At 49.8% G+C, this 24,654-nt stretch overlaps 5 protein-coding genes across 5 annotated transcripts; all 5 read right to left on the bottom strand.

Annotated features, from left to right (window-relative positions):
- Positions 1–118: 118 nt before the first annotated feature.
- On the bottom strand, positions 119–5,365 carry TrAFT101_001294 (uncharacterized protein). Its single transcript, XM_024907553.2, has 2 exons — positions 4,839–5,365; positions 119–4,740 (listed from the first exon to the last, which is right to left on the bottom strand). Exons 1-2 carry the CDS (start codon positions 5,050–5,052, stop codon positions 338–340), a joined length of 4,617 nt encoding a protein of 1,538 aa, XP_024765548.2. The 5' UTR covers positions 5,053–5,365; the 3' UTR covers positions 119–337.
- Positions 5,366–5,921: 556 nt separating this feature from the next.
- On the bottom strand, positions 5,922–6,413 carry TrAFT101_001293 (uncharacterized protein; the record flags this gene model as incomplete). Its single annotated transcript, XM_024904773.2, has 1 exon — positions 5,922–6,413. One exon carries the CDS (start codon positions 6,411–6,413, stop codon positions 5,922–5,924), a length of 492 nt encoding a protein of 163 aa, XP_024765547.2.
- A 205-nt stretch (positions 6,414–6,618) lies between these two features.
- TrAFT101_001292 (uncharacterized protein) lies at positions 6,619–7,797 on the bottom strand (the record flags this gene model as incomplete). The annotated part of the gene is made up of 1 exon (XM_024906011.1): positions 6,619–7,797. One exon carries the CDS (start codon positions 7,795–7,797, stop codon positions 6,619–6,621), a length of 1,179 nt encoding a protein of 392 aa, XP_024765546.1.
- Positions 7,798–10,946: 3,149 nt separating this feature from the next.
- TrAFT101_001291 (uncharacterized protein) lies at positions 10,947–11,645 on the bottom strand (the record flags this gene model as incomplete). The annotated part of the gene is made up of 2 exons (XM_066126292.1): positions 10,947–11,103; positions 11,593–11,645. The coding sequence occupies 2 exons, from the start codon at positions 11,643–11,645 to the stop codon at positions 10,947–10,949; spliced, it is 210 nt and encodes a 69-aa protein (XP_065982393.1).
- A 7,571-nt stretch (positions 11,646–19,216) lies between these two features.
- On the bottom strand, positions 19,217–24,476 carry TrAFT101_001290 (uncharacterized protein). The gene is made up of 7 exons (XM_066126291.1): positions 24,188–24,476; positions 23,464–24,084; positions 22,971–23,001; positions 22,850–22,901; positions 22,056–22,771; positions 21,248–21,949; positions 19,217–21,113 (listed from the first exon to the last, which is right to left on the bottom strand). Exons 2-7 carry the CDS (start codon positions 23,785–23,787, stop codon positions 21,025–21,027), a joined length of 1,914 nt encoding a protein of 637 aa, XP_065982392.1. The 5' UTR covers positions 23,788–24,084; positions 24,188–24,476; the 3' UTR covers positions 19,217–21,024.
- Between the last annotated feature and the right edge of the window lie 178 nt (positions 24,477–24,654).

The following is a 24,654-nucleotide window of genomic DNA, read 5'->3' as shown; positions in this document are numbered from 1 at the left end:
GGGGCCTAGTACACCCTATCCCTTATGCACAGCAACTGCTTCATTTAAAATCGGAAACAAGCTAATACCATCTTAACTGTATGCTAATCAGAAGCAAGATACTGAATATCAAGTTCATCATGTTCAAATTTTTCATCATATTCATTCATCATTAGGCATTCAGCTACATTAAAAACCCACGGTAGCTAAATTTTGGTATTGGGCATATCCCTCTCGCTTCCAGCTGAGGAAACAGAAACCGGAATCCAAATAAAAATAACAATCAACTCAGAACCCCCCCTTCTTCTCTATTCTCGACAAGAAAAAAAGGCAAAAGAGCTCCAGAAATAATTCTATTCTATTGAAACACATAAACCACGCCGGACCGATCCACAGACACGCTCATCGAATACGGATACTCCAAAATCGCCACGTCCATAACCAGATCCAAATGCGACTTCAACAGCTGCTGCTGCTGCATCGAGATCACTGTCGATCTCGGCGCCTTCTGCCTGGCCGTTCCCGCATTGGGAGAAGACGCCACGTGCCTCGCAAACCGCTCCGTGTTTAGAGTCATCGACGTCGTCGGGTTCGTGCTCGTATACGTAGGTGGCTGTTCATCCGGCTGGAGGCCGCTGTAGATACAAGAGTTCTCGATCCGCGAAATGTCCCAGAATCGTAGCATCTTGTCTGACCCAGCCGTAAGCATGTATGCGTGCCGAACGTCGCGAGAGTCCTCCGACGTTCCCGTGCCTACAACCATCGCCCGTACTCCACGATCTCCGTTGCCCATGTCGCTAATCTCGAGGTTGGTCGCGAACCGACCAAGCATCCCTTCAGGCTTATCTTCATCGACTTCCCACGCGGTGTATCCCTTCTGGCTATCCTTATTATGGCCGGTTCGGTATATCTCTCTGCAAGTTGTCTTTTCCAAGTCCCATACCGTGACTTCTCCTTGCCCAGTTCCTCCAGCGACACAGATCCATTTACCTCTCCCCTTATTGGGGTGCACGCAGATCCGATAGATGGATCCCTTTCCGGGTACGCCCCAGCCTTTCAGCCTCATCTTGAACCGAAGATCCCAAAGATCGACAACACCATGTGAAGTCCCCACGCATAGCCAGTTTCTCTTCTTATCAATGCAGAAACATGTCGGCGTTCCATGATGAACGGGATTTTCCAATATGTAGAGCACTGTCATAGTGCGCAGGTCCATGGCGAGAATTCTCGACAGGTTTGTGGCAATAACGAGGATAGAACTCTGTTCTTGCTTGAAATGCTCGCACCACACTGCATATTCGCCTTCTGGTAGCTGATATTCCCGCAAGACCCGCAGCTTTGTATACCTAATTACACCACTAGTAGGAACCGTATCAACCTTGACTACGTGAACGCTGCCATCAGACGCACAGCTGACGAAGCAGTGCGAGTTCTCAACAAAGCAGAGAGCAAGAACGCGGGCTCCTTCAGCATGTCTGTAAGTTTGCCGCGATCGGTTCGTAATGTTGCGCTCAAGCCGCTGTGTATCCCATACCTTGACCGTCCCGTCATTGCCGCCTGTAATGAAGAAAATGTGATCCGGAGAAGGGATGACCCGATTAATGGGCCCGTGGTGTTCTGCAAACGTCGCCACGAGATGCCCATCCGGCTTCCAGGGAGGGTCTGCGCCAGGCACATTGACCGACCTGCTCTTATCTCCCGAGATAGGCTGGACCATGGGCCCAAACTCCAGCACGTCGCGAGGGAAGTTTTCGACATACATGTTGTCAAGCATGCGTCGAATATGAGGATCTGTCCCTTCATAGCTATGCCGCACGTGCCTCTGGCGAGCATTTCCTTCGGCTTCTGTGTTTGGCCCAGAAACAATTTGCATTGGCAATGCCTGGGCAAACGGTCCTTCTACCTCTCCAAAAGCATTGGCATCGCTGGTTCCAGTCTCCGGAATAGACTTATGGCCGTCTTTGCGATCCAAAAGACTAAGAGCACTTGATTGATGCCGGATGCCTCTGCGAGAAGAATAAGACGCATCTTTAACGGAAACAGAGTCGTCTCCAGGGCCCAGGGGAGATGTCATGGCCCTCCTAGAGTCCGTCGAACTGGCCCTGCCACTCCCAGTGGGAGATAATAACCTTCCTGTGCTCCTGGAAGGCAAAGGTCCGGTGCTGTGAACTCTTTTATGAGAATGAAGGGCGGTGCGCTTTTTCTTACCGAGGGTATCATCGATTGTCATAGAGGCATCTAATAACGCATCTGCAATCGTATACGGGCCTGTTACGGGAGGCGTAGGCTCCAAATCCGGTAAAACAGCAGTAGGGTCCTTCAGGGCCGTGTCGTCAAAGAACACCGTCTGTGGCGTCACACCCAGCTCCTTTAGCTGAACAAATCCTGTCGGCATATTCTCATCCTCTGTGGAAGAGACGACGAAGGCGTCGCGGGCCTTATTCTTGCTGAGTCGCCAGATATACTCGCCCAATGCCAGTAACTTTATCTCATCTTCGGGCTTTAGACCAAAATTCCTCAGCTTCTCAAGCCACTGTTCATCCTCGTCATTGCGGCTGATCTTACTCAGAGAAGAAGAGATCAGTTCCTTGGACGATCGAGCCGCCGAGGCCATCGGTACTTGGCTCGGTGACTGCCGCTTCCCCACAAGAGATTTCCAAAAGACTCCCTTGTCAGTTTTGGAAGCCCAAGTCAGCGCTTGGTCAAAAACCGCCCTAGGGAGGGGCTTCTTCAAAGAGTCGAGCAGGTTTAGCTCAGAAAAGTCTGAAAGAGAGTATATTTTGAGGTATGGCCTAACCAGTGGCAGTAATATGCACTGGATATCGGCTTTGGATAAGAACTTGGCAGCCATGGATAGGAATTCAGCTGCAGATTCTCTGATCCATGTGTTCGGGTGCATGGTAAGCCGTGCTACCAAATCAGCCAGCTCCCAGATCTTTGGTCTAGACAGCAGTCCCAGGCCTGCAATTTGAGCCAGCGAATGCAAAGCAGAACGCACCACATTCTCTTCTGAGTCTGCCAAAGTCTGGACCATGAGAGGCAGCATAAATTCTTCTAAGCTTGTGCTGCCTATGAAGGTTGCAATGCCCACGACTGTATCCAGGAAGGCGCTCTTCAACATCCAGTCTCCATCATTAAGATAGGTGATCAAGTGCGAAAGCAGAATATCATTTGAATTGTCCTGGAAATGCATGCAGAGATCTGGTACTGACGTCAAGAACGCTCGCCGAACATTGGCATCCGGATCCTCAACGAGCTGTTTTGCATGGCTCTCCAAGATTTCAGACAGCTGTCGGCTCGCGTTGTCGTACATACTTTCGAAATTCGCAGTGGCACCATTGGTCCCGGGTTCAACCTCTGGATCGGTAATTGGTATCGATCCATCAGTTTTAAGGCTAGATGCCATCTCCAGAAAACGCTGCGCAGTAGAGGCAAGACTGCCTATGCAGGACGCATACGTCAATCGCACCAAGGAATTAGGGGTCCACGATTTTGTCCCAAGGGCAATCTCCATCCTGGGCAAGACGTATTCCACCAAAACATGAGAGTTGATTGGTGTGGTCGTCCGTACCAGCTGCAACAGCTGAGTGACACTTCGTATGACTGTCACCAGCACCATATCCGTCTCTTCCTTACGCAGCAGCGTCATTAGATATGGTAGCACCCTGTCTAGCTTAGCCTCGTCGGTAAGTCTTTCAGCAAACGCTAATAGCAAATCGCAGGCCCTAATTCTAGATGCAGCCCGGGCCGTTGTCCTCATAGCGGAGGCAACCAGTGTTAAAAAAAGCAGCGTCCCATCGTCCTCTGGAGGTTCGAGATCCGCAGAAACGGAGTGCTCGTGAGTCGGGATACTCAGTCTGACTGGAAAATGGTCAAGCCCCAGCCTTGACTTGGGAATTATCGGCTCCGCAGTCTGCTTTTCGTTGTGGTATCCTAAAAAGTACGAAATTTTGTCAAAGTCGTTGAAAATCCTATCAATGCGGTTGTCCGACTCGCCCAGATTTCTCTGAGCTCCAGATATAGGGCTGTTCCCAGAAGAAGGATCCGTAATAAGCCCCATATATTGGTGTAAGAAGTTATAGAAATAGCTAGGAAAGATCTTATCTTTCCAAAAGTCAAGATACTGCTCCGCTGAATAACGCCTTTCCGGGTCAAGTTGAATCATATGAGCAATCATGTCACGCACATCTTTGTCCGATATGACGCTCAAATGAGTAATGACCGGGTCATACTCACCCCGACGATACTTGTACAGCTGTGCGAGACTGAATATTTCAGATTCAAGGAATAGCTGCGCAATGACACATCCCGCGCTGAAGATGTCCATGGCCCAAGTCATCTTGGGGTTCTGCGGCGGAGCTTCATTGGACGAATAAAACCGCTCGGGAGCAATATAACACGTCCGCCGCCCAGAGGAGTCGAAAAAGTAGGAAAAATCACCAGGGTTGTCGTCGGGGAGCATGATGGGCTTGTAGGCAGATGAGAAGTCCGTCAGATACAGCCAGTTCCAAGATGTGACCAGCACGTTCTGGGCCTTGATGTCGCCGTGATAGACATCCCGTGCATGGCAGTCCCGCAGTGCGCAGAGAAGCTGAAAGGCCAACCACTTCTTTTCGATGTCTTCCAGAAAAGGTCGTGTACTCATACGATCATAGAGAGAGTTGTACATGAACTGCCGCACCAGATATCCGTTCGTCTCGGTCTCGATGATGCGCTGGAAGCCCAAGGCATTGGGAACATCCGCCAACGCCTTTCGTTGCTCTAATCAGAGGTGCACATGGTCAGCATACATGTCTACCGTTTTCCCGCCACGCATGGTCCCCTCCCAAAGCGCATTACAGATGCAATAAAGCTCTCACCTATAATCTTCTTCTTGTATTTCTCCAGCTTCACTTCCGTATACGGCTTCACGAGGACCTTGACCAGCACAACGCCATGGTCATGCCTGCCCCGGATGCTCTTCATGAACCGGGCATTTCCAATGCTCTTCTCGTACTGGATGTCCTGAAGCTGAGCAATGTCTATGCCCGCCGAGCCGGCCGACGGCGTTGCGAGGGAGAAGCCCTGACCCATGGCGAATCGAGCAAATCGGGGCGTACAAATCTCGTCCTCCGGGTAGCTAGAGAGCGTTTGCGGGCTGAGATGCAAGACCAGACGAGACGAAACAGGACGACCGAGAGAGGGGGTGGGATGCGACGTCTTATCGTTCGGCCAGGGAGGAGGCAGCCGTCATCTTGGATAGACGGTAGAGCCAAGTCAACAGAGCAACGGTTTGACACGGAACGCAAGATATCGTTGTCGGGGTCGTGTAACGAAGAACGAGAGAGTTGGTAGCTGTGCTGAGAGTCGAAGTGCGGGAGGGACGTCACCTGCTAGGCCTAGCATGCGCCGCGTCTGGATCGGAGCTTGCCAGGTACCTACGCCGCCAATAGTGGGCTTGGCCGCATAAGCATTCGCTAGCAACCACTAAAATCAGCTGCCCACCAAGGCTAAAAGCAGCTCGGCTGCCTGCTAAGACACTCGACCTTCAGCCTTGCCCATACAAAGAATGTTGTGATGCAGGCCATCCTGCTACAGCCATAAGCCAGGAGTCTGAAAACGCAGAGAAACTACTATAGGTTAAAAAAAAAAAAAAAAAAAAGGTTGACTATTTTTTTTTTAATTTGTTGGTTTAATTCAATGCTTGTAAATCATTCTCTGGATTTATTTGCTGGGTTTGTTGAGAAACACATGAGTTTCGGCGAGCACCAGCCGAGCGGTTACAGATACGTAGTATTACCTTAGTACTTGCTACTCTAATATTGAACTTCACCGGAGATGGCCATGCCACGAGATGACAAGAAAAACAAGGGATAATGAGAAAGAAAAAAAGGATTTCTTTGGTTTCACAATTTTCCATTAAATATACTATGTATTTCGATTGACCACAATGGGAATTAATGTCATGTACCCAGAAAAAGAGCCCATATCGTATTTGTGTAAAGTTGGTAAAAGTATAATAAAGTAGTTATAGATGGTACCAAACGTTGACCATGCCCCGATATCCATATCCAGAGACTCATATACACGAGGAAAAAGAAAAAACTTAGGAAAGAAAGCCCATGTTGCTCTCTGCCTCTCTCTCTCTCTCTCTCTCTCTCTCTCTGCGTCGCCTTCCTCAGCCTCGAAAATATCGGCAAAGATGCAACTCCGTCAATAAGGAATCCCAGCATAATCTGGTCCAGATATTTTGCCCTAAAATGAAACCCAAGTGATATAGTGTGCAGAAAGAAAGATATAAAAAAGGGTGGGATATTCCAAATGAAAGTATGATGGACAAGTAAATGAAGAAAAAGAGTAAATGTAGTAAAGTAAAAAGTAGAGTAAACAAAAACGCCCCTTTTCGCGGCTAATGCGGTATTTCCTTTGTAAACTTTGGCTTCAATAGCCCCCATTTGTGCAAAATGCTAAGATGTATACCTCCCCACCCATTATTCCTGAACTCCTATGCATACCAGGATCGTTAAAAAACAAAAAAAGTTGGTTTTTCATTCCGTCATTGACAAGGAAATGTTTCAGCATTTCCTGATCCCCACGCCCGAGCCACGTCGGGTATGCAAAACAAACAAAAAATTAAGGCTTTCTGACTTTTTTTTTCTTTCAGTTTACTATGGCACGCATGCGCATCTGCCGTGTTGAGCGATACCGCATCTTAGCGAGCATGGCTTCCGTATCAAAGTCGCTCTGGCTGGCATTTGGGTCTGCCTCGATCCGGTCGACCATGTGCATCATAGGGGCCCTTGGTGCGGCAGGATCTGCCACTTCGAGCTTCTGCGAATGGGCTTCGCTGACTTCTTTGTGATGCGGTACCAATGTCCTGCTAACAGTAATGGACTTGATTGTACGGGGCTTAGACTCAGCGCTCTCCTTCATTAGATCTGGTTCTTCGCGCTCAATACGCTCCATTTCCTTCTTGGCCATCTCGAGCACCTCGCCGATACGTGTCTGGATCTTTTGAACTTCTTCGTTGCACTTGGCGTCTCTTAAAAACTGATGGGCACCGTGCTCACACGTGCTCTGCACAAACTCGAGGGCTTTGTCCAGCTCGTCATATACGTCCGGGGCCTGGTTTGGCAGACCCAGGTGGCCACTGCGCATGGCAGCAGGTCCATACCGCCGACTGCTGATGTATCGTAGTGATGGGAGCGCCTCCGCACCCCTGTCATCACCGCCAGTGTTCTCATCATCAGGAACTTCCATCTCGGCTAATTTCTTAATCTGCGCCACTTTGGCTGCCATCTTGGCCTTGCGCATCAGATTCCTACTTGACGATATAAATCGAACCAGGTCATCGAAGAAACCCTGAACGTAGCTGTCGTAGTAAACGATGATCATATTCCTAGTGCGATATGTCTGCCGAGGGCCGTCTGCTGAGGCAATAGACGCCGTTTTGCTCTTCTTAGGCAATCTAGCGCCGGGGATGGCATTGGTGTCTGTCGTAGACTTGGGGAATAGGGGGCGCTTCTCGGCAGCAGGGCTCGGCGGTGACGACCGACGTTCTCTGGGGCCGTGAAAGGGTGCTTTGACAATGTCGGGCTGTTGCTGGGTGGGAGCATCATCAGAAAAGAAGATGTGCATCGCGCCATCATCCTTGGGTTTGAGGGATTCCGTTGAGCCTTTATTCCTGAGTGACCTGGTCTCGGGCTCTTTGTGGTTGTTTGCCTCGGCCAAGGCGGCCAGCTCCAGCTGGCGCTTGTCGACCTGGCTACTCAGCTCATCGAGCTTCGTCTGCCAGTCGGGTATGTTGTTTATCAGGTTCTTTAGAGCGTCGATAGCCATATCGCGGAAGTTGTTTTCCCGCGACGAGACTCTTGACGGAGCAATTGTGGCGGTGTTAGGTGTCGTCACCTAACAATCGAATCAAAGATGTGTTTTTCGATAATTTCGTCGAGGTCGTATCAGTTGTCTCCTGAAGCGTCGTTGGACGCTGCCCTCGTGGACTGGAAGAAGGGACTCCAGACAAAGAGTGGAGAGAGAGTGCGAAGAGCGAGAGTAAAGAAAAAGGGTGGACAAAGAGGGTAGCTTTGGCCTTACGTTAGCTCGGTGGAGCTCGCCGTCGCAGCAGCCAGTCCGCCGATGAACCTTTTTTTTTTCTGTCCAGTAACCAGCTTTTGTTCTCGGTAAAGAGGCTTGGGGGAAAAAAACAGCGCGAGCCAGGCGTCCGATTTCCAACTAGCGTCGAGGGAAAGGACGGGGAAGAACGTTCGTTTGAGGCTGTGGAGAACTGAGGGCGAAGTAAGTGGCGTGGTGTATCTGCGCGAGTGAGGTATAGCGGTTCTGATCTCTTGTCTGTCGTCCGTATGTCAATATGGCGGTGCCAGCGATATGCTTTTGGTGGCTTGGAAGGTTTGCCGAGAGGGGAGATGCTAAACTGCGGTTGGGCGATGATTGAAGTTCGGTCGAACGACTAGCACTGAGGCGGCGACGGGAGATGTTCTTCTAATGGAGCTGCGGATTCAACGACAGGAAGAGAATCGGGAGAGTTCAAAAAGCGAGCACGCAAACAGAGAAGTAGGAGGACCGAGGCGCGCAGGAAGGGTGACCTGTAATATTAATAACGACCATCCGTCAATTGATGAGACGGGGACCCTGTAGAGAGGGAATAGAGCTGTACTGGATGCTACAGGCACCTACACCTCCCGCAGGAGCAAGGTTGTTGGCCTGAGGAGGGTGCTGCGCGGTTGGGCGGGCGTGGGCACAGTACTGGGGGGGCTCCACCTCGGAAGCAAGGACATGGGGTACATGTACGACCTCCACCTGGACGTCGCGCGCTGCCTGTATACCCTGTATGTACCTACCACAGGTACTGTGCCAGTATTCGCAGCACCAGGGGGGGCAGGTACGGGGTACTTGCAAAGCGAGGTACCAGGTCACTCGCAAGGCCCAGAAGGAGCGCAGGGCGGCTGGTTCCCACAGTATGGAGCACACAGTGCCTGCACCCTGAGTCGTCCCCCGTCGCTCACGAATTGCCGTAACGGTCACACGCTGAATCGGGGACAGCCCCCGTACTTTGAGGGACCGAGGTGAGCTGGAACACACTGTGGGCAGGACTGCATTTCACAGCAAGCTGCATACGAGCGCGCTTGTACGGAGTAAATCCTGCAGACGGGCTAAATACCTGCAGCGTGTACTCTGTACCTGCCGGGTGCGCAAATACGCGGGACGCGGTGCGAGCTGTCGCAGAGAATTGGGGATAATAGCAAGCATCTGCAGATTACACGTCCATACAAGATACAAGTGAACATGCCCATGCAGCGCTGGGGCCTTAACAGCACAAGCCGCATCTACCGCCGTTGGCCAATAGCGAACCTCGCAAACGCGCTGCCCAATTGGGCATTTCCACACGAATATCATACAGTACCGCAGTACTTCTGCCATCCCATCCCATGCCTTGCCATGCCTCGTCTGCTTTACAACACATGGCTCGGCTCTCGTCAAGCAAGGCTGCCTGCTTATTAGATAAGGTAGTACTGTATGCAGAGCTTCAGACCTGCACTCATAGTGCTCTTTGCAGCGCAATACAGGCAGTGCATACTTGACATTCGTACACACTTCGAGTTACAGCGAATCCCGCAGGATGCATCAGGCAGTAGATTCGAGCTGGTTTCTTATAGTAGGTATTACGTCTTTGTTGTATGTGCTTTTGTGTTGTTGGTTTGGCAGTCTTTTATGTACCTCGTGCTTCTCAGAGGTCGACTAAGAGGATGTGTGAGCGTCAAGGTCGTAGTTCTAAGTGGAGGGGAAATATAGGTAGCCCCTCTCGAATCCCCAGCCATTCCCGTTCCAAAACAGAGGTACATGTGTATTTATGAAAAAAAAAAAAATTATATAACGAAAAAAGAAAGGAAGAAAGAAAGAGCGGGAAAGAGCAGTGAAAAGGACATGGGATTAATGCTCCAGCACTGTACTGCATAACATGCATGGCTCTGCACGCTATCGCCGCCGCAACGCGGAGAGAAGAGAAGCAAGCCCAGGGCCGGCTCACCCTTGTTTCCATTCATTGCATTATATAATGTAGCTGGTAGAAGAGCAGAAGGCTACTAATACTGCTGGCAGGCACGATCATCTCAGTCCAAGTTGGACAAAAAGCAAAAAGTCCTACGGCAAAATGGATCTACACGCTTCTGCGCGCCGCGCCGAGTCGGCTTTTGCCACGCCGTTGGTTTCTTAGCATCAAAAATGGCAAATCTAGGCGGGGGGTTAAAATGAAATGCCGTTTGCTAGACCGATACCGTGTCAAAACGACAGACAAGCAAGAGGTTCCCCGCGTATGCAGTCGGTATTCTTGACACAGCCTGTAGAAAATAGGCTGAACTATGTATGTATGAGGCGAGGAGGCTGCAGGTAGGAATGCAAAGCTTGCTGTGCTCCGATCGAACCCATTCGCATTTGTGAATACGCACTCTCAGCAGCTCATTGCTCCATTATTCACGGTCCGGTCGTTCGCAGATGCGTATAGATACCGGAGCTAAAGCCATTAGGGCGAGCTAGGCGCGAGGCACGGCAAACTCAAGCTTTCGGCATCTTAGATCTTTGCGCAACGCGGCTTCGCGCCGTCACCTAGCACGTAGGCCTAGTACAGAGTAGCATCAAGACTATGCTGTGACGCCTGTCCCACTCGCAACGGCTGCTACCTGCTGTGACGTGAAATGTGGCTCGCCGAGCGGGCCTGTCCGCGCCATCCAGAAGCTCAAGTGGAAGCAAAATGCAGTGCCCAGCAGCGCAAGGAGTTATACTTGGTACAGGATTGTGTCATGGGAGCGGCCGACAGATTGCAGTCAGTGATGGGTTCATCCGTTCATCCTCCGGTTGGGCGCCAGGTTGAGCTCGCCGTCGCTACGGGCCTTGGCAGCATAGCTCCCTGCCAAAACGACCTAACAAGATTGATACCTTACCTACTGTACAAGTACTGTATGTATCCTATCGTCTCACGTCTCCTGGACCCATGATCCACAGAGCGGATCGCGCAAGCACCACACGTATGTACCTGTGCCTTTGCCACACCAGGAGATCTCAGCACAGGCGAGAAAAAATATGAAAGACGAGCAATAGCCGCGAACAAGGAGGTATCGCCTGTAAGCCCAGCTATCACCGTAAGCGAAGCTCCCGAACCGCTCTACCGCACGGCAGCGCCGCACGCGAGGCTGGGCATATTCATGCTGCCTTTCATTTTCTTTCTTTCTCTCTTTTTCTTCTTTCACAGCCGCCGTTTGGTAAGACAAGGCAACAAATAATAGGACTAGCTTTTTTTTTTTTTTTTTTTTTTTTTTCAATGAGTGAAATACCGACTTCAGGATCGGAATGGAACGAGTCCGTCCGATGCAACTGTTGGCTCGATCTCAACGGGTCTCGCAGTCCACTCTGCTGTTATTGAACCGAGAGCACCACGCCGAAGCTACCGCAGCCGCCATAGCGTCACACACAGCTCAGCGGCGATCCAATGTCTACCCCGGGTTTTCCTGGTATGCGCGTTTTCTGTGGCTATTTCAGTGGTATGTAGTGGTAGTATCCTCTTTTCATGCAAGATGCGTGCCGCCATCCTCCGTGCAAGCTTGTGCAGTATGCGCTTCGTACGCCAAAACAGCCTTTGGATCAAGCACTGGAAAAGTTGTCGTGGCATCATCCATCGCCTATCCCACTCGGCAGCCTGTGCCTATCCCGCTGGGATACAGTAGCAACCGCGCGGGACTCCGAGTCCCACTTACATTTGCACTTTGGGCACTGTGCAATTTGGCCCTTTTGCGCTAATACCTGCTGCGTACAGCAGGATGCCCGTTCTTGAGTGGGAATGACCTGTTGATCCTGCGGCAGCATGTTGTTTCTAATGCTAATAAAAAAAATCTTCAGAGTCAAATCATCTGGCTGCATTCTCAAAGTAACACAGCATCCCATTTCACGAGTGGTGAAAGTCTCGGCGATCCGGTCGCAACGTATCGACCAATCGCTGTCCCCAACTGATCGGCGACCACTCGCCGGCAGTGAGACCCTCCAACAGTCCCGCGGGATCCTGTCTGTCTTGCATCGTACTTTGTACATGTATCTTGTCTTTTGAATGTATAATGTCTTGAATCGATTTTCATCCAGCCAATCAGGGTTCGCATCTCCATGCATGGCCGTTGACATTCGCTATTTGCTAGCTCGCTGCAATACAAGTATGTAGGATCCTGCGGCTTGGTTTCGTCGTGATCCGATGGGCTAATTTGGTGGCCCTTTTTCTCCTTTTACATACCACTGGGTGATCCGTTTTAAGATCGGGGCTAATAAACTGGGGTGGAGGCTCTTAAGCTTCATCTCCATGATGAGAGCACTGTGGCGTCAATGCCATGCCGTGCCAGGCTCGCTAGACACACACACACACACACACACACACACACACACAAGCGAATCGCGCCAGATTAGATGCCTACATATGTAGCAGCCTTTTTGATTTCTCACTCCGTAGATTTTCTGGTGCTCACGCACATGGTAGTGCTGGCACATGCATGGAAGGCTTAGTACAGGGTGCAAGGACCAAACAGGTATTCGCCGGAATCCAGGTTGGTTCTTGAGATCGAGCTGTGATTCGCAGCGATATCCGGATGAAACCCTGCTGGACGTGGCATTCATGAAGCATCGGCCAAGCATCGGCGTAGCGACAGACATATGTACTGTAGTATATGCACGGTCATCAAGAGAAGGGGACCTTTTCAACCCTTTGTCCCGGGGAGTTAGCGGAGTTTGCTCAAACGCTGTGGTGAGTTCTCGGGATGTCACTCTGGTGCCGTGGGAAAATAAAATAGGCAAGTCCGCGGCATACAAGAAGGGCCAAACAGCACAACACCAAGAAGAGGCAAAAAAGACGCCCTCGGCGTCGTGATGGATAGCCAGTATGCAGGCTGCTGACGGGTTGACTGCTTTCTTTGTCGCTAGTCCGGGCGTGTTGCAGAGCCGAAGAGCCAGGAACAGGAACAACAGCATGCCACAGCGTGGGCAGCATACGACACTTTTGACCGATTCGAGCAAAATGGTGTGAGCTGCCTTTTGTTGAGTCAGTATCATGCCCTCACTCCCTCTGTCTTTCTCTCTCTCTCTCTCTCTCTCTCTCTCTCTTTCTCTCTCTCTCTTTCTCTCTCTCTCTCATATTCTCTCTCCATGCCCGTTGGTTCGAGACCCGCCCGGCAGCAGCACTCTAAGCAGTGCTGCATCCAACGACAGCGCAGAAAGACGGTCTGCGTCGATGCAGTTGGTGGATATGGAAATCATGCGCTGCATTCTTCGGGGCAATCATATCGGCCGCTGGGCCACCCTGCTGTCGCCAATCAGCTGAGCGCGGTGCAAATCGGCCGAGTCAGGCATGTCGTCGACGTCGTGCTGCATCGGCGACTCCAGCTGGCTGAGCGAGAGCAAAAGGGAAAACAAACCCCTGTCGCTGTCTCGGCCTCGTGAGTGCTCTGTCTTGTGTCAGCGGAACTTTACGTAATACAGGGTTATGCCAGACGGAAGGCGAAGCGAAGAGGTAGGTAGGTGCATGAACAATAAACTCCGTGTATGGGTATGCAGTACCTGTAGCCTGTTAGGTAGCTTCGTACCTACCGCCGCTTGCCTTGTCATTGCAGCATGGAGAACCGCAATTGTGGCATTCGTACGGAGTACACGGTACCCTATGACCCGTACATGGTACGTGCGCCCGTGCTAAACTTCTCCTAGCACCGCATCTAAAAGGGATCTGCAAGTTCGGGCGTAAAGTTGTACGTTTTCGACCGGAATCTCGTCCACCCACAGGCGAATAGAAAAATCTCCCATGGCTAAGTTTCGGGCCGCAGAGTAGCGCTCAGACGCCTGGCTAGGGGCACGGAAACTAGCTCGGTCAACGGAAAACACACAAGAGAGTCATAACATGATTACAGCACGAGTAGAACATGGAGTACGAATTAGCAAGTAGTGTACCATGTTGCAAAATACTACCGTTATGAGCCAGTCACAGATATACTACAACTACTGTAAGTAAGCATCTATGTGCGATATACCTACATGGGAAGTCTAAAAGGCAGTACCGTATAAAATATGCGTATACCTGCTTCTTCTATAGATGCTTGCGTATATGTGCAGAGTAGGACTAGCAGTTGCCTGCATGCCTGCAGTAGAACAAACCTTCCTATCCGCTATTCTGTCCTCCAAAACTTGCCATTCGTCGAAATAACAATAACCCAAGCTTTGCTGCGTAACCTCGACATCGAAAATGGAGACGAGATCTCAGTTGGCCTTTTCAAAACGGGTAAGTTACTGCGAGGGTGTGTGTAGTTGATGGCAGGGCTCGAGGAGGAAAAAAAAAAAGGCCAAGGATGGGAAGGGGGCTCTTGATTTGAGATGGCGTACTTTTTGCCTTGGAGATGGGCTTGGATAATGCCAACCCATACCTGCACACCCAATACTGTACCTGCCAATGCTACATCAATCCAACACCCATGCCTTGCCTTGTCGTGCCGTTTGTGTGCATTTTATTTCCGCTTCAGAGATGAAACGTGCGGGGTCCAATTCTAGAATCTTTGGCCAATTATGCATTAATATCGCGGGTTGCTGAAATTGAAATGACGTCCAAGATGGCGTTTGCTTTCTTGTGGGGGAGAGAGTGGCCTAACTGTACTCCGTAGGTAGCAGGGTAGATATCGTTATGGTACTAAAAGACTGGCCAAGGAGAGAACGAGGATGGCTTCAAGTGCCATTGCCAAGCGACTACGACGAATGGGGCCGATGGCCAATAGGAAAAGGGGGATCTTCTGCAAGGCCCGAGTTGATCAAAGCCTGCCGATGCCCCATATACGAACAACGGCGAGCCGAGAAGCATCTCCTTTTTTTTTTCCTTTTTTTTTTTGAGAGAGAGAGAGAAAGAGAGTTTCTGCTTCCCCATTCTTTATGATTTCTTCCTTTCGTCCACTGATGCAATAGCCGAAACGGCGATCGCATTGGATGATGGCATTCTGGACATGTTGTGGAAACAGACAAGGCTAAACGAAATGCCGAGGCGGCAGCATGTACAAACGACCCATCGAGTTCTCCATATGCCTTCATCCCACATACCCACCGATCTCTCTCCATCAGCATCAGCCACCGCGTTTGAGGCGAGTCTAATGCAGCAGGGCGACGGACGGGAGATGCTGCCGAGCCGGCCTCGCTCAACTCTCTGTCGCTAAACCACTGCTCACGCACCACTGTCATCTTTTTTTGGTGATATCAAATGCTATGCTATACTGCTTGCATCCTGTAATATCACCATGTAACATCGAAACGAGATTTTGGAGGGAGGGGGCCAAAACAGGCAGCTTACCTTTTTTTTTCTTTTTGTCCTTTTTTTTTTTCTTACAAGAAAAAGTTAAGTCTAGACAAGGCAGCTGTATTACTTGCCATCTAGAGAGCATGGCCCGGCATCGCACACTCTCTGTGCGCCCAACCACCAACTACACGTGGCCGTGATTACTTGCCAAGGGCGCAAACTCGGACTCGGCGACCCAGACGGTGCAACTCCCAGCCAACATCTTGTATACGCAGCAATGCACGCATGAAGTGTAATTCTTCTCTGCTCTTGTACCCATTTCTTTTTTTAACGCCGACTCTCAATCAGATCCGCACTCGCAATCGCCGGTGTCCCGCTGTCCCTAGTTGAAGGGGCCGCCTAGGAAGTACATGAAAAAAGAAAAAAGAAAAAAGAAAGAAAGAAAGAAAGAAAGTAACAAGAGAGAAAGAGGGCTAATTACTACTGTGCCATACAACGGAGGGTTGTGGGACTCTCAGCTGCATCTGAAGTTTAAAGGACAACAACAACAAAAATAAAAAAATAAAAAATAAAACACATGTAACTCCGTGCTGTTACTGCTACGTTGTTGGGCCACCCCCCGGTAGTTGTAATAATGGAAAATCAACCACAAGAAAAGAAATTGTAAACTACAAGACAGGGTGACATAGCGCCGGATATCGCTTCAAGGAAAATAAGAAGGAAATAAATAAAAAATAAAAAAAGGTCCCCCAGGCGACGATCACGCCTGTGAAATGAACATGGAGATGCCCTGCACTCTCCCAGCCCTGCCCTGCCCTGCCCTGCAAAGTAAAGCACATATCAAAGGCATAGTAGGGCGAGTGGCAGAAGAGAAGAGACAAGATCCCGGTGGATTGTCGTGCATGCAGCCCGGCACACGTCAAAAGTAGTAAGAGATACGCTCCCAGGGCTGTGCCGGGGAGGGGGAGAGAAGTTGAAGCTTCCATTTGTTTTGCCACCCTGTTCAGAGAAATCGAGTGCTACGTCGTACCGCGCCATGTATGTACAGTGAGCAAAAAGCTGCCAAGCGTAGGTGGGCAGCGCCGCGACGGCAGAAGGACAGATGCTTTGGGCGCCAAACACCTGAATGAAAACGAAATGCCACACCACACCTTTTGATCTTCTTCTGCCTCATGGGCCTTGTTTCGTCCTCTCTCGTCCCCTTTCAGGCGAACGAGCTGTGCCTGCCTGTGTAACATGTCATCTGCGTTGGACACACGCGCATGTGCTTTGCTGTGATGCGATGCGATGCGCCGCCAAGTTTCAGATCACACAGGCGAGCACACACACACACACATGCCGCGGCTATAAGGCGTTTAGCCATTCCTGCTTTCGATGCGATACGATGTGATTTGCTTTGCTTTGCTTTTCCTGCTCTGTATTCTTCCCTCGCCAAAGCCTGCGGCTACGGAGGATTTGATCACGGAGGTGGGCATCGCGGGCGATCATGGCGGATGCTAGTGCGGGTGGCTTGGTGGGCTAGGGGGTCTCGGGCGCCTTCAGAAACGAAGCCATTCCACTCTTATTGGAGCAGCGAGCACCACGATGCTTCTCAAAAATCTTCGTTCTTTGCTGCTACGCACAAAAACTAACAATTGCCCGTTGAACAGAAGTCAAGCACGGCACTAACAAAATGGCCCGTCCCATATTCTCCGACGCCATTTCCGCAACAAACTAAACTCTATTGCTGGCATCAACTGTGCTTTTTTCGCTTCCAATCACATCCGGCATCACCAACAAGGCAGCAATCAGTGATTCTTGCGCCTTACATGCATCCAGCGCACATGCCCCGGAACAGCGCATACCTGCGTGCGTTTGGGCTGGATTATGCCCTACACACCACCCCCATCGTCTCATCATCATCACCACCACCACCATCATCGTCATCATCATAAATCATCGCCATCAACCTCATTCTTGTATGGACGGGCACACAAAAAATCACATAAAAAAAAAAAGGAACATGACATGTCCACTGTTTCTTACGCAGGATTCCTGCCACGTGCCCAAGCACAAGATATTGTGCCCGAAACAGGCAACGATCCTTTGGAAAATCCGGCTACTTTGAAGGCAGGTATAGGTATATATACAAGTACTTGTATAAGGTACGACTCACCCACTGCATGCATGAATACAAGTAGGTACCTACTAAGTAGTACTCCTACTCCTACGCTAGAATGACTGCGGCTGAGTTCAAACATGAACATTTTGTCGTAGCAGCACTACTGCCTGGATAGGACTGTATACTATTGTAGAAGCATCAGCAGAAAAGAAAAAGGAAGCGGTGCGTACTGAGAAAGGGTTTGACTGCAACACGCTCTCTCTCTCTCTCTCTCTCTCTCTCTCCAAAGAGTCAAGGTACTACTACTGTATACCTATGGAGCAGGGTGGGTAGCAGCAATACCACCTTAGATTGATCGAGCCAGGATTCGTCCCGCAGGCCATTTCCGACGGCAGCGTCTGTTGGCGGCCTTTATTGCAACACGCCTTATATTAATTAGCTTGATTGGTACTGTAGGTACTGCTGCACAGTATTACGCCTTTGTACCTCGTACTCGCTACCTCTTCTTCCTCTGTGTGTTTTTCCTCTCCTTGGAGGCTTTTTTTCATCTTCTCCTTCTCACCATGCGAGGGTTTATTCTTCATGTCTTTTCTTTTCCTCTCCTGCTACTCACACACACGCACATCCCGCCACTGCCGTTTCCCCGTTCTAATCTCAGTACTGTAGCAGCGGATTGATTCCGCGTTTATGCATGCACACGCGGGAATGGGATCCCGAATGATTAATTTGTCGCTCCTTTATTGGATCTTCATGCGCCCACCTATCGGACTGCAGTAGCTTCTATGGCCACTCTCGTAACTACACTATTCAGAAGCTGCGCCAATGCAGCCTCTTCACGACTCGTGCGCGCATTCGCTTCTGCAAGTCAAGTAGTTGTAGTATATCTCACTTGTGTACATACTCTATGGCCAGGCAAGCCATTTTTTTTTCCCTCCGAATCTTATTACTATGTAGAACTTCTGGGCTGCGACCCACCAATTATAACGCAAGGTCCGAAAAAGGAAATATTCTAACACAGGTATAAATTACTTTTCTTCCACATTTGATCGGTAATACATTACACACCAACACTATCGCTCGCTACAGGCCGTGTTTCACTTCAGCCTCGTCCTTTTTATACGCCTTCGTCTTCTTCTCCTTTATTTGTATTGTGTTTCTTCTCTGCTGATGTTTTTGTTTTCGTAGCAAGTGTTGTCCGAAACGTTTGTCCTGCAGCAAGCGAAGCTACCAATATAGCTATCTCTCTACGGACTGAATACCTAGTATCTCCTCTTGGCTGACTCAAAGGTATTATTGCTATATATAGAGCCCAAATGTATAGGTATTTATATGATTATATTAATTTCCCAGCGTGGAAATCGCATCGCCTGACAAATTTCAATAAGCCCATATCCGCAACACTAATCTCTCTTATATCTGGTGATCGAATCTCGTCCATTCGATAGACGCAACATCGAAATGGCAAATAGTCTTGCCATCTCTGTCATCTTTGTATACTCCTGCATATCTATGTGCCTACGTAATACCTATATCAGACCATCACTGTGACAACACCTCTCGATGTCTGTAACGTGTACTTCACTTGATACTACTACTACGTATAACATCCAATGGAAATGATGCTCTGCGAATAATTACATCTGCAGGGCGCACCTATAATCTATCCATTCAGGCTGCTCGTAGTTCTATACACTCAGTGTACGACCAAACCCATGTAATTACATTCTCCACTCGCGCTTCTGTGATAGAAGCAAAAAGAGGCTCCTCACTTGACTTCCCGTCGATACTTCGCATCCATGTATGGAAACACCCTGTCCTCGCATTTTCCCCCTTTCAGTTCCCCCCCCCCCAGGGATGCTATTTCGGAACATTTGCCTGACGTCCTTTCGTCCAAAAGACAAGAATCGGAATCCCAAGTAGGTATCATACACCACCATCTGCCACGTTTTTTCTTTTCTTTTCACGGTGTCTCATTCCAGAACACACCACACCACATACATGCATCTAAAACTTGTAAGGCATGTATCACTCGGGCTCCTCCATCCCTGGACATGAATACATATGTACATGAGCCCTCCCTTGCTTCAGTAGCACTGTCTTGCGCGCATACCTCACACAACAGGTACGGGAGCACGAATACACCACACCGTTACATCACACTTGATCCAAAATCCACATCGCCGGCCTGCTATTCGTCCGCTCGTAAAGCTCGTGAATCATCCAGAGGCAACATCTAAAACAATACCAAAAAAGGAAAAAGGGACACAAAAAAGGTATCATCCAGTCGACTTCAACCAACAACCAGATATTTCATTTTGACGTCAAATTAAATTCGATTGGATTAAAACATCCCGAAAAAAAGCACTTCGTCAGTATCAAAGCGCCATTCTCTATAGAAACGTCATTCTTCCGCGGTCCTTTTTCTCCCTCCTCCTCCTCTCCTCGGGTAGCAGGGCATACGCATACTACCAAGACCTGCAATCCCCATAGGCTTGATGTACGAGGCATCTCATCTGCAAAGCAACGCAATGATTTCACTGCCCGCCTTTTGTCCACCTATCATCATCACATTCACATATGCTTGCTTATTTTCTCGTTGGACCAAATACTCCGTCCCCTCTTCTTTCTCGCACGCTCTCACACTCACGCGCATGCCCATGCATGTATCAGGCTTTAGACATAAGACCAGCAGCAGTAACAGTCATGATGCCCGTAATAAATTGCATCGCTGAAAATACCACCCAACAGCTGTAAAGTAAACACCGCAAAAGACCCGAGTAAAGGTATGTGTATCCCTGTCCAGCCCGCCAAGTCCTATATCGCAGATGAAGTACATAGTAGAAGGTACTTGCCTTCGTACCCGCCCACCACAGCCCCGTTAGGCAAAAACAAAAAGATACAAGTGGAAAGAGAAAAAGAAGAAAAAAAACCAGCTGTTCGATCTGATGTGGAGTCCTCCCGGATCCTAGCCCAGAGAGGCCTGGCGTAACAGGCCTGCCATGTGGTCTGGAGCCTTGCCCTGCCTAATAGTCGCCGACCTCAGATATGGCTGGAATGGGATGTTTGCCCGAGCTGGGAACTGCGGCACGGCTATCTTGCCCATGTACCTATACGCAGTGACTTCGGGCTGCGATCATGCGACCAGTACCCATCAGAAACCCCCTCTCCCTGTATCAGCGGGTATGCCGTAATACCAATCAATAAAGGATTGCGTCTCATCCAGTAGAGCACAATCCCTCCTTGGATGCTGACTCATTTGATGTTCCGGATCAATAACTATCCATTGCCGTCCGTACTGGGTAGACGCAAGATCCAAAAAGCGCCTCAAAACTCCGCTCCATAGCAGTTAATGTTCCACATGCGTTGGTAGTTGTAGCCCCCCCCCCCCCCCCCCCCAAAAAAAAAAAAAAAGAAAGAAAGAAAGCAAGAAAGAAAAAGGGCTAAAGCTCCTAAAACGAGCAGCGTGCTTACTGTTCCGTAACCAAAATAGCGTACCCGAAAAAAAATGCATCTTCTCCAACACCGTGCTCTGTAAGAAGGAGGTAAAAATAGCAAGGCAAAGAGAAGAGGAGAGAAGCAGAAAAGACAGGGGGGGCAAGGGACTTGAGAGACGTCTCAATAAAGTTTCCGTACTTAAAACTATGCTCCCAACGCATTAGCTCAGAAACTGGCTTAGCACTTGTACCCTAGTCCGGGCAACTTCGGAGTCCTCGGCCATCTGCTGCATGATCTGTATCATCCGAGCTATCAACGTCATATATAATTAGCATACTAGACATTACCAGTCAAAAAGCTTTGAAGTATTCGTAAACAATGGAAGAGGGGGGCCGTAGCGTTCTAAATTTGAGATGAGAAGAGAGATGGGGGTTGCCACTTACTGATGTCGGCCTTGGCTCGAACAAACAACGGATCTTTTGCCAGTAGTTCCTTACCCACAGTCTCTTTGGCCGCTTCTTTTAGGACGTTGCCAATGCACAGCGCCTCGAGAAAAGCTCTGTGATTAAAGACCCACCACACGCGAGCCTCGCTTTCAAGCAGGTTGAATAGCAAGAAAAAGGCTCCGATAGCATCGTGGGCGGCCTCCAGTGTGCCCCTTGCGTTGACAGGAACGTCTGGGCTTTCTGATGCGTGGACCAACATGAGATTGTGGAAATAGTTGCTTGTAAGAAAAAGTGTCTGTCGTACAACTCGTTTGTTCGTGCCGGCCAACGTCGTCAGGCTTTCCGCGTCCCACGAGCGGAATACGTCCGGGAAAGAGCGGTAAACAGCTCGGAAATCGGAAATTAGTTTCGACTTGTGCCGCGCCGTCGCGCAAATGGGCACATCGAGAGACCGAGGCGAGCATATGGTCTCCTGCACTAGGTTTGCCAGCGTCCAGGAGCCTCGGATGTAGGCATTGTCAGTTGGGTCACTGCTAGCTATAGACGATCCGTGATCAAGCAGATCATCCACTGACACATCGGTGTGTGTGGCAGACGGCGGTAGAGACAAGAGCACAGTGAGGAAGGTGTCCTGTAATAAGACTGCCTGCCAGACCTTGCGTCTTTGCTGTTTCTCAAACGGACTAGCATCCGGAGTAACTAAAGTATATGGCGAATTAGTTCCAATAAGACAATCAGAAGGCCGAATATAGAGAAGTAAGAGTAGGGTCAGAAAGTAATTTCAAGTAACAGAGATCAGACATACCTATATTGGGATCACGATGCAAGCCCATGGCATAAGCTTGCCGTATTAGTATCCCGGCAAATGCCCAACCGTCCGAAGCATGGTTGTCGTTGATTAGGAAATAAGTCATCAGCACCATGGCTTGGATTGATCGGATTGACGCTGTGCTCAGATATGAAAACATCCGAAGAGCTTGGTTGCTCGCGGACGCGTAAAATTCGGCCGTCTGTTTCCGCTCCTGTGGCGTCGTTGACGTGACAAACTGAGCGCCCAAAGCCAGCATGACGAATATCTGGGCAATAAAGGCAGCATCAACTTGATGCTTCTCCGGTATGGACATCTGCCAAAAATGCTCATAGTCGGCATAGAATGTCTGGCGATGAATCATGGGATACACCGGGTCAACACATTCAAAATATCGGCCAAGTAAGATGTCAGCCTGGAGCTTCTCCGGAAGCACGGATATTACTTCCGGAAGGCCACCTTCACATGTCCAGTAGTTTGCAAATGGATGTTCCGAACCTACTCCAAACACATTGCTAGCAGTGGCGATAGAGTACGGAACGTTTGAGAGTAGGCCAGTGGAGAGGGCTACAGCGCCCCTGGACGGAGTATCATCGCTGCTGTTGACAGTTCTGTCCGCGATATTGGGGACTGGGAGTTTTCCAGAAGATCCCGATTTCTTTTTGGGAGGCTTGGTCATGCGGAGTCCATTGGCAGCCGACCTTGATGTCTCCCTATCCAAAAATTCATGTTAGATGCTATATCTGGATAACTTGGGAGGGTAAGCGAGCGAGATGATAGTAGAAACTCACTCGAGTAAGTTGGCAACATGTGCATATCTACACTCAGTCTGTCGTTTGATGCCTACACGAGTTGAGGTCAGCAACCACCTAACTATAGTAGCAATGTATGAAGAGGCTAGACTTGACTTACATGCAAGACAATGGGGTCGACCTCTGTCGCACTACCGGAAATACGATGTTAGCATATCTCTGTGTAACACACCCAAGCATTATTCTCTCAGGTGATTCCAAGTCGGTTGGTATGAAACAAGTGTAGAAGGAGATGGGACAAGTGATACGCGTGGGAGTAGATAGAGAGATGGCGATGTGTAAAGTGGCGTATATCCAGTAGTTGTGAAATATTCCATGGATAGGGTGAAGTGAGATAGATCATGTCATGAAACAGACAGAGAATATACCTGCTCGCGATTCGCAACGCTCCAGGCACACAAACACGCAACAACCCAGATTCCAGAAGACGGGCCGGATAGCTGACGTGGGTGCAGTATAAAAGAAAACGAGGGAAGGAGGTGGATGAAAGTGAGAGGTAAATACTCCATACAGACAGTCTCAAGGGAAGTGAATGAAACTGATTGGCTGTCTGTCTCAAGGCCAGAGTCGCACAAGTTCGCTCACTCACTCACCTTGGTCTTCCGCTCGACGCACTCGTGGCACGACAGCGTGGGCTTGTTCCGCTTCTGCTTCTTCTTAGGCGGCCCACTCTCATGACTCTCGGGCATCGTCGCGTCGGCATCGTGGGACACAATCGCCCGGTAGTCGAGCCCACCCAGGGCTCCGGTGCCTCCACCACCGCTCCCGATGCCCGGCAGGTGATGACTATGACTCCCGGCCACGGAGGCCGGCGACGCGATGGAGGCGTTGGACACGGAGCTGGGGGTCAAGGCATGGCCGCGTCCCACGGCTATGGAACGGGCCTGTTGGCCTTGTTGGAAGAGCGCCAGATCCATCCAGGCTGCGCGCGCACACACACACTTTATGCCAACTAACGCCGAAGCGTAATCGTACGAGAGAACCGCTTCCCAAATAACTAGTTTCCCTCGGTCAACCAGGTCTTTGTCCCCTTTGGGGATGACGCCTGTGACAGACCCGCGGTGCTTTTCTTTTTTTTTTTTTTAAATATTTCTTTTTTTTCCCTTTTTTCTTTTCTTTTTTTCTCTTGAGCCTCGCCCTGTCTTGGTCCTGTTCCGCCCCCCCAACACTTCAAGCTGTTGAAGCCCCTGTGGGTTGTCTCTCTTTCTGCTGGTCTTTTGCTGTGTCAGCGGGTGTGTGTTTAGCTCTCGCTCGCGCCGGTTCCCCGGGAATAAGACATGGGAAAATCGGAGCTTTGTTTTGGGATGGATTTTCTACCTATGGTTGATCCTTCTTGGGTTGTCGGATTTGAGCGCTGGAAATAACACGCTTTTCGAAGGGGGGGTTTGCCGGATAGTCAAATAATAGCGGGAAAAGTGGGAGCGGCCGTTGGATTGGATGACGAGATGCAGAAAATGGGGGGAAATCCAGCTCTCAGCCGCAGGGCACTAGCTGATATTTCGTTAACCTGGAACTCTTGGAGAAAAGAAAGGCGACGCTGCTGGGGCACGGTCAGCTGAAGCCAAAGCTCGAGACTCGTTTCGCGGCAACAGTTAATCCGAGCACAAATGCAACCTTAAAGCTGATGTTGGCCTGTTGGGATTGAGAGGCGGTAATGGACTGAATCTATGGTCTTGACCTGGCGCATTCGGCTAAACTAATGCGCCGCATCTGTGGCTTTACTCCTCCGTAATTCGGCGGCTTTACCTGGTAACTTGGGTACTATCTGGCGTCTACTATACCTC

This window comes from Trichoderma asperellum, chromosome 1 (genome assembly GCF_020647865.1).
Source record: "Trichoderma asperellum chromosome 1, complete sequence".
Classification (NCBI taxonomy): Eukaryota; Fungi; Ascomycota; class Sordariomycetes; order Hypocreales; family Hypocreaceae; genus Trichoderma; species Trichoderma asperellum.
This window is presented reverse-complemented; position numbering and strand designations above follow the sequence as displayed.

What these genes read in the sequence shown, in the direction of transcription:
- TrAFT101_001294 (XM_024907553.2), bottom strand. Translation starts at nt 5,052, where the DNA reads ATGGGTCAGGGCTTCTCCCTCGCAACGCCGTCGGCCGGCTCGGCGGGC. An exon ending in ATACAAGAAGAAGATTATAG is followed by an intron (nt 4,741 to 4,838) that starts GTGAGAGCTTTA and finishes ACCTCTGATTAG; the next exon opens with AGCAACGAAAGGCGTTGGCG.
- TrAFT101_001290 (XM_066126291.1), bottom strand. Translation starts at nt 23,787, where the DNA reads ATGGATCTGGCGCTCTTCCAACAAGGCCAACAGGCCCGTTCCATAGCC. An exon ending in GCGTCGAGCGGAAGACCAAG is followed by an intron (nt 23,002 to 23,463) that starts GTGAGTGAGTGA and finishes TATTTCCGGTAG; the next exon opens with TGCGACAGAGGTCGACCCCA. An exon ending in TCGACCCCATTGTCTTGCAT is followed by an intron (nt 22,902 to 22,970) that starts GTAAGTCAAGTC and finishes CAACTCGTGTAG; the next exon opens with GCATCAAACGACAGACTGAG.